This window comes from Dermochelys coriacea, chromosome 3, assembly GCF_009764565.3.
Source record: "Dermochelys coriacea isolate rDerCor1 chromosome 3, rDerCor1.pri.v4, whole genome shotgun sequence".
Lineage (NCBI taxonomy): Eukaryota > Metazoa > Chordata > Testudines > Dermochelyidae > Dermochelys > Dermochelys coriacea.
The window spans coordinates 928,025-941,439 of NC_050070.1; the positions used below are offsets into that span (position 1 = coordinate 928,025).

At 59.7% G+C, this 13,415-nt stretch overlaps 1 protein-coding gene across 3 annotated transcripts in view; it reads left to right on the forward strand.

The window, feature by feature from the left end:
* The window catches only part of TRIM54 (tripartite motif containing 54), a 30,272-nt gene extending 17,353 nt beyond the window's left edge, over window positions 1-12,919 (forward strand). The window contains exons 5-10 of one of the 3 annotated variants that reach the window (XM_038395856.2): window positions 5,059-5,292; window positions 5,692-5,714; window positions 8,144-8,268; window positions 8,860-8,967; window positions 12,259-12,297; window positions 12,757-12,919. In XM_038395856.2, coding sequence (XP_038251784.1) covers window positions 5,059-5,292; window positions 5,692-5,714; window positions 8,144-8,268; window positions 8,860-8,967; window positions 12,259-12,297; window positions 12,757-12,767 — 540 coding nt within the window. In that variant the 3' untranslated portion in view covers window positions 12,768-12,919. The remainder of the gene's footprint in view (window positions 1-5,058; window positions 5,293-5,691; window positions 5,715-8,143; window positions 8,269-8,859; window positions 8,968-12,258; window positions 12,298-12,756) is intronic. The other 2 variants (XM_043509927.1, XM_043509928.1) reach the window with 2 other exon arrangements.
* The last annotated feature ends 496 nt before the right edge of the window (window positions 12,920-13,415 follow it).

Below are 13,415 nucleotides of genomic sequence, written 5' to 3' on the forward strand. Positions count from 1 at the left end.
AAGCCCCTGGGGAAAGGAATCCTCCTGGAGTCTTTGCAAGCAGTTCACTGCCACTGAAGGGTGTGAAAGTGATTTAATCAAGAAAGTTTCAGTTCCTAAGAGCCAGAAATTTTCTGTTGTGAATGGATCCTCTGACTTTCCTGTTGAAAGATCCAGTGTGGATGGCTTTGAGAAGGTCTCAGATGAAGTGAAAGCTGTTAAGAAAGTTAAACAGTCCTATCACCAAGTGGCTGTGTTTGGCCAGCTTGTTGGGGAGACAAGGTTGTTGAGAAAGGGATGTCTCCATGCTAGTTCTGTAAGTGAACAGTGTGTGGCCCAGGTCAAGATGGGGGCTCTTAACCAAGAGAGCCCGAATTGCAGGCCTCCAGACTGGAGCACTGGGGGTAGACCTGATCCCAGTTTGACCCCGGGGGTTTTGGGTTGGCAAAAGGGCACGGGCCCCATAAACCTTCCCATATGCGGCCTGCAAGTGCTATCAACCACCTCCGACCTAAGGGAGGACGTGAAACTGGAAGGGCCTGGTGTAACTCCCACCAAGGAATGGGAGAGATGCTGGGGCATCCATGGGAACATTGGTGGCTTCGAACTTCCCCAGGTCACCGGCTAAAGTGACCCTGCTCAGTTTGGTCTCAAAGGGGGGAGAGATGTGACAAAACAGGACTGTTTTTAATGTTTCCTGTCTCTCATAGAATCATAGAATCATAGAATCATAGAATATCAGGGTTGGAAGGGACCCCAGAAGGTCATCTAGTCCAACCCCCTGCTCAAAGCAGGACCAAGTCCCAGTTAAATCATCCCAGCCAGGGCTTTGTCAAGCCTGACCTTAAAAACCTCTAAGGAAGGAGATTCTACCACCTCCCTAGGTAACGCATTCCAGTGTTTCACCACCCTCTTAGTGAAAAAGTTTTTCCTAATATCCAATCTAAACCTCCCCCATTGCAACTTGAGACCATTACTCCTCGTTCTGTCATCTGCTACCATTGAGAACAGTCTAGAGCCATCCTCTTTGAAACCCCCTTTCAGGTAGTTGAAAGCAGCTATCAAATCCCCCCTCATTCTTCTCTTCTGCAGACTAAACAATCCCAGCTCCCTCAGCCTCTCCTCATAAGTCATGTGCTCTAGACCCTAATCATTTTGTTGCCCTTCGCTGTACTCTTTCCAATTTATCCACATCCTTCCTGTAGTGTGGGGCCCAAAACTGGACACAGTACTCCAGATGAGGCCTCACCAGTGTCGAATAGAGGGGAACGATCACGTCCCTCGATCTGCTCTCCCCGCACTCAGCTGGGATCTCAGCTCCCACTATGCTCAGCGCTGCCCTTGCTTTCCCGGTGTGGGTAGGCAGCGAGCTCGCTGCTTTCCCGCTCCTGCTCCAGTGTGCAAGAGGGCGGGGAGCATCTCTCTGTCCCACCCAGCCCCAGGGGTCTCCTTACAGGCAGGTAACCTGAGCCTAGCAGATCCTCCCTGCTGCCAGCCAGGTCATCTGCATTTTCACTGACCATTTCCCTCTCCCCCAATTGGTTCCCTAGATTCAAATTCAAACCCTTGGCCGTTACAGGAGCAGGGCCTAGATCCTGTCCCAAAGAGACACAGTCACCCCCCAACAGGGTCTCACAGCTGATATCCTGGAGAACCCAACGATCAGCCAGCCCCACCCCTCCTGGGTCTGCACAGGGATCTGGTCCATAGGCAGGGTGAGGGGCTTCATCCCTGGGACCCCCACGCAGCTCACACAGCCCCTCAGCATCTGAGGCTGCACCACCAGGGGCCTGACAACAGTTTTCTCTGTCCCAGGATCTCGCCGTCCCAGGATCTCGCCACCCCAGGAATGTCTCCCCTTTGACCATCACCTTCCGCTCCCACTGGGGGTCCGAGGGGCCTGAGCCCAGGAGACTCCACATAGACATATAGGTTGGGACCAGGAGTTGGAGCCTGTCCACCTCCCCACCCATCTGGCTGACGGAGTCTATGGCCTTGGGACCCAGCAAGGGAGCTAGACACCGGGGCTGTTCCGCAGGGTCCCCCTCATTGAAATCGCCAGCCTGCTCAAAGGCAGTGAGGGGGCATCCACATCTCCCCCTCCTTAACCAGGGGCAGCAATTTAGTCTCGAGGTTCCCTGTGGAACTGGCACCCCGGGGTCTATCCCCACTCATCCCTGGGAGTCCCCTCTGCCTCTCCGCTCCACCATCGCCAGTTCATGCTGCTGCTGCTTCTGCAGCTCTTTCTCGGGCTCTCGCTGTCTCTCCCAGTCCTCTTGCTCTCTCGGACTCAGCTCCAATCCCGTCCGTCTCCGATCCCCCGATGGGGAACCCGATCATGAAGACCCCCATCTGGTCGGGGACAGGCGTCTAGGGGATGCCTGGCTACCACTCCAGCTGCTCCCAGATCCTGCTATAGCCCCATTTGGGTCAGGAATCTGCTCCTCAGAGTGATCATCCTCCTCCAGCTGCACAATTAACTGGGCTTTGGTGAACTTTCCAATGCACAACCCTCTCTTTCTGCACAGGGTTACAATGTCCTTCTTTAGGAGATGGTGACAGGCCCTCACTCCGCTGTTCCCAAGTTGCTGTGGACTCACAGGCCTGTGTGCTCTCAGCCGCCTGCGGTTTCTATGGAGAACCCCTAGTTGCCATCCCTTCCCGAGGTCACCACCTCTTTGCCAGGGTCGAGCTGCAGACTGCTCCTACCCTGGGACCGCTCGCTGCAATTCCCAGGGGAACCCTATTACTGCACAGTCCTTCTCGCTGGTCACACACTCCCAGGGGTTCACCACCCCCTGAAACCACTCCTCTCTGAGCCTTCAGAAGCTCTGCAAAAAGAAAAGGAGTACTTGTGGCACCTTAGAGACTAACAAATTTATTAGAGCATAAGCTTTCGTGAGCTACAGCTCACTTCATCGGATGGTCCTCCTCAATCCCCCTTTGTTTTACTGCTCCCCAGTCACTTACTGCAGGAAGCGCCATCCACGGGGTGCAGTACATCCCACCACTGCCACCAGTTGTCACGGAGTCCCCGTGCGATGCTCTGGAACTGCTCCCTATGAAGCCAGGCAGGACTCTGGGGGAGTCTCCTCTCTGTGAGCAGCCTGTCTGCAGGACCCACAGCTCCCCCGGCTCCCCCCTTCCTGGGTCTGACCTCGGAGCATCCAGCATCCTCCGCCCTCCATGCGCTTCCCACAGCGAGTCCGCCCAGGCGAGGTCCTGGGGAAGCCAGAGGATCCTGCCCCCCAACTCCGCAGTCAGACGTGACTCTCAGCCAGACAGTAAAACAGAAGGTTTATTAGACGACAGGAACATGGTCTAAAACAGAGCTTATAGGTGCATAGAACAGGACCCTTCAGCCGGGTCCATTTCGGGGGCAGTGAGCCAGACAACCCCGTCTGCACTTCACTCCATGTCCCCAGCCAAACTGAAACTCTCTCCAGCCCCTCCTGCTCTGGGCTTTGTCCCTTTCCCGGGCCAGGAGGGCACCTGATTCCTTTGTTCTCCAACCCTTTAGCTCTCACCTTGCAGGGGGAAGGGCCCAGGCCATCAGTTGCCAGGAAACAGGGTGTCGGCCATTCTCTGTGTCCAGACCCCTGCACACACCTGCCCTCTAGGGCTCTGCAACGATCATACCCCCTTATCCCACCACCTAGATACTTAAAAACTTCATTGGGGAAACTGAGGCACCCCCACACTATTCAGAGGAAACATTAAGAACAGTTCCACTTTGTCACAAAGAGACACTGCCCCACCACAAGCCTTTTCAGCTCTTTTGAGCATTTAACTTAACAAAAGGCTCCTAACAAAGCCCCTTTCACTGTAGCTTTAAGCACTAGGGAGGAACAGGTTAACCCTGACCAAGGCCCTTTAGAAAGAGGCTACAACACCTATCCCCACCCCTCTTACCTTCCTGGCATTCGAGCCTCTGGCTTAACGAGGTGCTTTCAGCTGAGGGTGACCCCTCAATCGGGACATGTTAAGTATAGCTCTGCTCCCCTTTATTCATACAATAAAGACAACAGCATGTCATTCCCCCTTCATTCAGTAGTAACATGCTTTGTACCAACGCCGGCCAAAGCTGATCGCTTTGAGCAGCACAGCTCTATCTGCTGGATACCGACGCAGAGTAGGTGTGTTCACGTAAATACGGTTTGCCCCGAAGTCTCTCCCGCTCTCTGCTGGCTGCCGGGAGAAATCATCCAGACCCTGCTTACAGCAGCAAAGTCCATCTTAGTGGGATCCAGGGCCTAGCGCCCTGGACTCCCCCCTCTGAGGCTCAAAGCATGAGACTGACCAGTTCCAGCTGCCTGGTCTCCTCACCCCCATTGCTCCTTCTCCGTTGTTTGGCTCTTTCCCCAGCAAGCAAGTCACCTGGGCTGCACCAACTCCTCCGCCTGGCTGGTGCAAGGAGGGGGCCCAGCCATCGTTTGCCAGGATACAGTGTTAGCTGTTTTCTGGGCCCAGGCAGCCAGGATGGGCAGAGATGGGGTCCCCAGCCTCTGTTTGCCAGGAGCTGGGAATAGGCGACAGGGGATGGATCACTTGGTGATTCCCTGTTCTGTTCAGCCAGACCTGCCATCGAGGGGCCTCTACAATGATCACGCACCCTTATCCCTCCACCTAGATACTCAAGTAACACAGGGGAAACTGAGGCACACACAGTATTTGGAGAAAACATTAAGAACATTCCCACTTTGTCACAGGCCAGGCATCCGTAATGGACCTGCTGGGGCCCAAACAGCATGGTGGGGCTTGATGCAGGAATCACTGGATAGAGTCTCAGGCCAGAGCAGCACAGGGGTCGGGGGGTGATCTCCTGACTCTGGAGAACAGAAGGGAACGGCCACAGCGAGTCAGTGACCTGATGGCTAATCCAGCCCGCAAGTCCTGGGTCCTGGCCCAGCACTAGACACCTTCCTCTCCCAGAGCTGGGGAGAGAACCCAGGAGTCCTGGCTCCCCACCCTGGCCCCTTTGCTCCTCGTGGAGGTCAGGGGAACAGGCGGGGGCTGTGGGGCTGGAGGAGGGGTGGCCCCTGAGCCCCTGCAGTGACGTGCGGGCGGCTCCCCCTGCAGGAGAACAGTCGGCGGCAGAAGCAGCAGCTCTGCCAGCGCTTCGACTCCCTGTGCAGCACCCTGGAGGAGCGTAAGAAGGAGCTGGCGCAGCGCATCAGCCGGGAGCAGGAGGAGCGGGTGAGCCATGTGCGCTCCCTCATCCGCCAGTACGGGGAGCACCTGGAGATCTCCTCCAAGCTGGTGGAGTCGGCCATCCAGGCCATGGAGGAGCCCCAGATGGCTGCGTACCTGCAGGTCTGTGTGGGGAGGGGGCATCTGGGAAGGGGAGGGCAGGAGAGGGGCTTCTTCACACTGGTACCTGGCCACGCCTTGGGCACCATCCTCCTGGAATAAGGGCCTGGGCAAAGGGCTCGGGGGCAGGAGCCTGCTAGGCCGTGGGCACCTGTGGTTGCCTCTCTGCCCCCAGCCAGGAGCTCCTGCTTGGCTGAGTGGTAAAGCCCGAGAGCGGCTCATGCTGCAAGCTGCTTGGAAAGGAAACGTGGTCTTTAGCCTGCCCCCAGCCAGAACTGGGGCCAAGGCCAGCGCCAGCCTGCAGGCTGATCGAACAGGGCCCTGGTTCAGGGGCTGGTGGGGGCTGGGCTCCAGGAGCAGGTGCTGATGCTAACCAAGCTCTCTGCCTCTCCCTCCCTACAGCAATCCAAGGAGCTGCTTAAAAAGTAAGTCTGGGGGGTGGGATGGGGTGGGGGGAGACAACAGGAGAGAGAAACCTCTGATTGGAGCCCATCTCTGTAGGGGTCAGGGGTCCTTGGGGCAGAGTCATGGATCCACGGGGCTGGTGCTAAGCCCCCAGCCTGGGAACAGTCTCTGGGAGGGGCCTGCAGTGACCCAGACCCCCGGGGTCTCGCTCTTCCCCCAGGGTGAGCCGTGCGGCCTCATCACCTCCTGAGACTGGGCCCCTGGGCCTGCAGCCCCCTGCCCCACCCCGGGAGCTCCGGGCAGCGAGTCTGGGACAGACCCTGGGGGAGACGTGTCCTCTTCTCAGGGATCAGTGCCCCTTGCCCAGCGTCTGCAGGGCCACGTGCCCAGCGCTGTGAAACCAGGCGGGTTTATTGGTCACCTGGCACATGGCCCAGGCAGCCCTTCGGGTGGCCCAGAGAACTGAGGGTTACAGCCCAGCCCAGCTGCAGTGACCCCCTCGGTTCACGCTTTGTCTGTCTCTCCATCCAACCTCCTTGGTCAGGCTCCAGGCGAGAGCCCGACTCCTTCCAGCCCCCAGCTCTTATCCCCCCTCTCGCAGCTCCCAGCCCTTCATTCCCCAGTTGGAGGGATGCTTCTCGGCTCCTACCGAGAGGTGGGGCCAGGTGTCCATACCTGGCCATTAGATTTGCCATCGTTGCCATGGATTCTTCATTGATATGGGGTTGGCTTCAGCCAGTCCTTTCCCAATGACCCACGTAGTCCCAGACACCTGGGTGCCATTCCCATCTGTGCCTGAGCCTGCCTGGAGGTGCCCAGCCCTCCCCCACACTGGGTAACAATGCAGCATAGAGGAGAAACTGAGGCACACATCGGCTTCATAAAAATATTACAAAATATCCCCACTTCATGACAGGTAGGTTGTTCCACAGCAGTTGCCATGGGGCTCTCACACCTGCCCCCCAGCAGCCTGCGCTGCTGTGGGGAATGGGACACTGGGCTGGACGGACCTTGGCTGGGGTCCCATGAGGCGATACCTGTATCTGTGGGAGGGTGTGAGCACAAAAATCCAGCCCCACAGCCCCCTGCCAGCCCTGCCCTGGGCTCCCCACCACAGCTCTACCGGTGCCCCCAATCCTGCCCCACAGCCCCCTGCTACCACAGCCTTGGGCTCCCCACACACAGCTCTGCCAGTGCCCCCAATCCTGCCCCACAGCCCCCTGCTACCACAGCCTTGGGCTCCCCACACACAGCTCTGCCAGTGCCCCCAATCCCGCCCCACCGCCCCCGGCTACCCCAGTCCTGAGCTCCCCCACACACAGCTCTGCCAGTGCCCCCAATCCCGCCCCACCGCCCCCGGCTACCTCAGCCCTGAGCTCCCCCCCCCCACAGCTCTGCCAGTGCCCCCAATCCTGCCCCACAGCCCCTGGCTACTCCAGCCCTGAGCTCCCCTCCCCCACAGCTCTGCCAGTGCCCCCAATCCTGCCCCACAGCCCCTGGCTACTCCAGCCCTGAGCTCCCCCCCCACAGCTCTGCCAGTGCCCCCAATCCCACCCCACAGCCCCCTGGTACCCCAGCCCTGAGCTCCCCCGCCCACAGCTCACCCGGCTTCCCCCTTCCTGGGTCTGACCCTGGAGCATTCAGCATCCTCTGCCCCTCCGTGCAATTCCCACAGCGAGTCCGCCCAGGCGGGGTCCTGGGGAAGCCAGAGGGTCCTGCCCCCCAACTCCGCAGTCAGACGTGACTCTCAGCCAGCCAGTAACACAGAGGTTTATTAGATGACAGGAACATGGTCTAACACAGAGCTTATAGGTGCAGAGAACAGGACCCCTCAGCTGGGTCCATTTTGGGGGGCCGTGAGCCAGACGACCCTGTCTGCACTTCACTCCATGTCCCCAGCCAGCCCCAAACTGAAACTCTCTCCAGCCCCCCCTCCTCTGGGCTTTGTCCCTTTCCCAGGCCAGGAGGTCACCGGATTCCTTTGTTCTCCAACCCTTTAGCTCTCACCTTGCAGGGGGGAAGGTTCAGGCCATCAGTGGCCAGGAAACAGGGTGTCGGCCATTCTCTGTGTCCAGACCCCTGCACACACCTGCCCTCTAGGGCTCTGCAATGATCATACACCCTTATCCCACCACCTAGATACTTAAGAACTGCACAGGGGAAACCGAGGCACCCCCACACTATTCAGAGGAAACATTAAGAACAGTCTCGCTTCGTCACAGTTTCCCACACACAGCTCTTCAGTGCCCCAGTCCCTCCCCACAGCCCCCTACTACGCCAGCCCTAGGCTCCCCACGACAGCTTGGCCAGTGCCCCCATTCCCAGAGTGGGGTGGTTGGTCAGGCTGTGCGGGGGTGTCGTGGAGTCACAGGCTTGGTGCTCTGCAATGGCTCTGAATGCAGTAAGGTGAGATTTGTGAGGCTGAGATGCCCCTGGCTCTGCCTGGCAGGATCACAGACATGTCGAAGGTGTCAATGAGCAGCCGCCCAGAGCCCGGCTACGAGAAGATGGACCACTTCTTTGTCAATGTGGACTACCTGGCGGAGATGCTGAGAACCATCGAATTCCAGACAGGTGACCCAGGGGCGCCGCAGGGCGAGGGGGGCGTGGCACCGGCAGGTCGCCCTGGGGCCATGGTGCATGGCCCTGTCCTGGGTGCTGTGCGGGGTGGGCAGAGCTGCTCCTCAGCCCACACGTTCATCTGTGTGTCTGTCTGTCTGACATTCAACGAGGCGGGGACAGAGCTGGCATTAGCTGTAGAGGAGCCCCTCGGGGAGGGTTGTGGGGCCCAGGGTGTACGGGCTCTCTGAGGGGGTGTGGCTGGCTTGCAGGTGGGGGGATGGGGTACAGGAAGGGGTAACAGAGCACTGATCTCAGCCTCCTGGGGCGGCTGCCAGCACAGCCCCTCCCCAGCAGTGGGTCCTGGCTTCTGCCTCTCTCCACCCACAGCTGGCTGTGTGCTGGGGGCAGGATGCTGGCAGGGACCCCAGGATTGCCTGAGCTGGGTGCAGGTGGCATGGCCAGAGCCTCCCTTCCAGCTGCTCCAGGCCTCTGTCCCGCTGAGCTCTCTGGGGCGACCTGGCCAGGGACCCTCAGTGGGGAGGGTGGGGCAGTTTCGGCCCCCCTGGTGCGGTTGCTGACTCTGGGATTCCCTCGCTCTCCCAGACTCGCTGGGTGAGGATGACACGGACGGGTTTGCAGGCGGGGATGGAGGAGACACTGGAGCCGACGAGGAGAGGCCAGAGGGGCCAGAGGCACTAGAAGGGGCCGAAGGTGAGTGACTGGGGTGAGGGAAAGTCCCCCAGGCCACACGCAGGTAACAGCCTCCTCCTGCTGTTCAGAGACCCCCAGAGCCCCGGCTAGCAAGGCCCATGACCATGTGCTCTGCCTCCCGTCCGACCTGGGCCACAGACTTGCCCCAGAGCAGAGCTGGCTGCACTGATTGTCCAATGGCTACTTACCTCCCCATTAAACACCGACCCCCATTGCCAGTGGGAATCTGTCCCGCTTCGCCCTTCCTCCACCTGCCTGCAGAGCGCCTGGTCAACATTTGTTCCCATGGAGGTACTGCCAGAGCAGGGCTTCTCCGCCTGGAGTTGGGACCCACAATCGGCCCTAGACTGTGCCGAAGGGTCGTGTGGCAGCTCCTGTCCCACGTGGCTGGCCGTGCTCCAGTCCCTGCTCCAGGCACTGCAACCTCTTGGTCCCTGTCAGGGGCTATGGAGTCTTCCTAAAGGTAGGAGGGCCACGAGGCCCCCTCTGTGGCCCCGCCCTTGCCCCTCCTCTTCCCCTGAGGCCCCCCTCCCTGCCCCGGGCAGGCAGCAGGTCCATGGCTCCCTACAGCTGCCCAGGCTCCCCGGGCTGCTTTTCCCCAGCCCGGGCTCCAGCTTCCAGCTTGGGGGCAGGCCTCGCGGGGGCAGTGGTGAAAAATGGACAGGCCAGGCTCGTTCACTTCCCGTTCCGGCACCTCGAGTCCCTGCCCCACTCAGGTTTGGCCCAGATGTCATAACAACCCAGCAGTTGGGGTAGGCAGGGTTTCAGTGGCTGGCGCTGCCACCCCCTGTGATCCAGGGCACAGCTCCACTCACGCCAGTTTGGACAGGGCCAAACCTGGGCGGCACTGCCACCCCGAGATGCAAGGCCCAGGGCAGAGAGTCAAGCCCAACCCCCGCACAGCACAGGAGCTGGGCAGGACCAAACCCCCCTGAAGGAGCAGGACCTGTTCAAAACCAGCCCAGGGCCCCCACCCCCAGACTAGCTACTGGGTCACGACATTCACAGATGGGCCCTGAGCCCACAAAGGTGGAGAAGCTGCCACTGCTCTAGGCTGGGATCACATCACCCCTTAGACTCTCCCTTTGTCTCATTTGACCTCCTGGTATGTCACTGAGGCAGGTTTCTAACCCTTCGATCATTCCCACAGCTCTTCCCTGACCCCTCTCCAGTTCCTGATCTCACTCCCGGGCTCTTAGTGCTGGGGCCGGTGGGCTGATCTCGGCAGGGACATGTCTGTCTGTTGCGGTGCTGCCCGTGGGAGCCAGCTGAGGTCACTCAATCAGGGTGAACTGTAAACAAAATTGGGCAAACAAACCCCAAACACTGGTGGATATTCCACTCCTTAGATTTACCCAGCCAGCCCAAACCAGCTTCTATAGCACCTCCCTGGGTACTCAGACATCCAAATAATGCAGTGCCCTTAAAGTGCCCAGCCGCAGGCCTCCATCTAGACACACGTCAAACATAGGATGCTAAATTCTGAAAATCTTATTTCATCATAGAAAAGAAAAGGTTCTCCTGACCCCAAAGGACCAAGCCCCAGATCCAGGTCAAATGATAACTCAGATCTTACCCCAAATACACGTTTAGAGTCAATTCTTATTAACTAAACTAAAATGTATTAAAAAAGAAAAGAGGGAGAGTTGGTTGAAAGATCAATACACGGACAGACTTGAGTTCAATTCTTGACGTTCAGATACAGAGCAGAGCTGAGCTTGCAGTTGCCAAAAGTCCTTCTAGAAATAGTCCCTGGGTTACAGTCCAATGTCCATGTTCAGGGTGACTCCAGTCAGTGACTGGGGATCTCAATCCTTATGGCTTAAGGTTTCCTCCTCCTGAACCCCAAAGCAGATCTGAGATGAAGAAGGATCGTGTCCCAGGCTATTTATACATTTCCAGCAGCCTCTTGGCCTGAGAAAACAATCGGCTTAACTTTCCGTCTCCCAAACATCCTGGCAATTAGCACAGGGTAACTTATCCATTAACAGTTCAGATACCGGTTACCACAACCTTCAAGGAGACATGTAGACAATAATACTATTTCACTCAAGTGTCTTCCTAAATGTTAATAATCCTTTTTTGATCTTTGAACCAAAGTATAGCCATAGACAAGACTTGTTTGCTGACATCACAAGGCCTGAGCAAACAGCTCCCCTTCTCTCTCTACCAATGCCGCTGCATTTCACGGCTCTGTTCATTGACAGATCCTCCTAACCAGTCTTTACAGTCTGGCCCTGGGTCAGGTCAGTCTGGGAGTTCATTAACTCTTTTGGCCCTGTCACCTTTCAATGAGATATTATATTACACTCATAACGCCACATTGTCATGGACCCCCATGGCCGGCCCCAGCCTGGGAACAGTCTCAGGGAGGAGCCCTTCGATGACCCAGATCCCCCGGGTCTTGCTCTTCCCGCGGGAAGCCATGCGCCCTCACCAGCTCCTGAGACTGGGCTCCCGGGCCTGCAGCCCCCTGCCCCACTCCACCCCGCGAGCTCCGGGCAGCAAGTTCAGACCCTGGGGGAGACGTGTCCCATCTGGGGGAGCAGCACCCCCCCAGCCAGCGTCTGCAGGGACACCCAGCCAGCACGGGCAGACAGGCGGGCATATCCGTTGCCTGGCACACGGCACAGGCAGCCCTGGGGTCGGTCGCCCAGAGAAGTGAAGGTTCCAGCAGAGTCCGTTCTGGGACCCCCGAGGTTCAAGCTCTGTCTGTCTCCGCCTCACCCCTTGGTCTGAGCCCCCGCCAGTGCGTCCAGCAGCCAACACTTATCCCCCCCCCCGCCTGTTGTTCTCCACTGGGGATTGGGGCTCAGCTGCCCTGTGGAGAGGTGGGACGTCCCTCCCTCTGCGGCGTTGGCAATTGGATCTGCCACTGTTGCCTCTGGTACGGGGCCTGGGCAGCTCTCCCCCTGCCCTGAGAGCTCACAGCCCTTTTCCACCCACTCAGTAATGATGCAGCACAGAGGGGAAACTGAGGCACACACAAGAAATGCCCCCTAGTCCCAGCCGGACAGCCCTGGGCCTGCACAGGTCAGAGGCTGCGACTTGGGCCACAGGGAGGTGGGAGGGGCAGGCGCGGCCTACACTGGGGGTCTGGCTAGAGGCCATGCAGGCCTGAGCCCAAGGCCCCACGCGCCTTCGCTCCCCCACTGCTGGGCCCCACTCTTGACCCGCCACTGACTGGGTCTGGGTGCTGGGCAGCGGGGGCAGAGGGGGAATATTCAGGGAGGGGCAAATGCAGGCAGCCTCCCTCTCCAGCTCACCCACCCTCTCGCTCTCCCTCCCTAGCAGTGGGGCCCAGGCAGAAGCCAGCAAGCTCCCCGCATGGTAAGTGCCATACCCGGCCAGGCCCCGTGGGCTGAGGCGCAGCTGGGCCAGCCTGGGGGTGGGGGGGCCCTACACTGGGGGCAGCTGACGTCCAGCTGGAGGTCCCAACCCACAGGGGAGAGTGTAGTTGGGGGCAAAAGCTGATAAGATGGCAAAGGCCATGGGGAAAGGGGGGCTACGGGGTGGAACTGCAAATTCCCCGGCAGGGAAATAGGTGCAGCCGGGGGTGTGTCTCCCGGGGGGCCAGAGGCCCTGCTGCTCGGACGCTTAGGAACCAGCCAGGGGAGAGCCCTGTAGCCCCCACTGTCAGGACAGGCCTGCCCCGGACCCTGCCCAGACCTGCCCTGGCCTGGCTGGGTTGGGAGCCTCCAGCCCCTGCCCCGCAGTGCCCCTGCCATGTGCCACCCAGGGGGCTCCAGCGCAGGGGGCAGGTGCTGATTCCCCGTCTCCCCATGCCAGGTCAGCACTGAGAGCCAGCAATGCAGGAGGAGTCCACGAGTGAGACCTCCAGGACGTGGTGTCATCAGCGACCGATTCCCCCAGCCGAGACTCTGCGTTCCTGGCCCCCTCTCCCCCGGCCGAGACCCTGCATTCCTGGCCCCCTCTCTCCCGGGCCGGGACCCTGCGTTCCTTGCCCCCTCTCCTCTGCCTGAGACCCTGCATTCCTGGCCCCTTCACCAGCCCAAGACCCTGCGTTCCTGGCCCCTTCTCCCCCGGCCCGAGACCTGCGTTCCTGGCCCCTTCTCACCTGGCCGAGACCCTGCGTTCCTGGCCCCTTCTCCCCCGGCCCGAGACCTCGTTCCTGGCCCCTTCTCACCTGGCCGAGACCCTGCGTTCCTGGCCCCTTCTCACCTGGCCGAGACCCTGCGTTCCTGGCCCCTTCTCCCCCGGCCCGAGACCCTGCGTTCCTGGCCCCTTCTCCCCGGCCCGAGACCTGCGTTCCTGGCCCCTTCTCCCCGGCCCGAGACCTGCGTTCCTGGCCCCTTCTCCCGGCGAGACCCTGCGTTCCTGGCCCCTTCTCCCGGCCCGAGACCTGCGTTCCTGGCCCTTCTCCCCCGGCCCGAGACCTGCGTTCCTGGCCCCTTCTCACCTGGCTGAGACCCTGCGTTCCTGGCCCC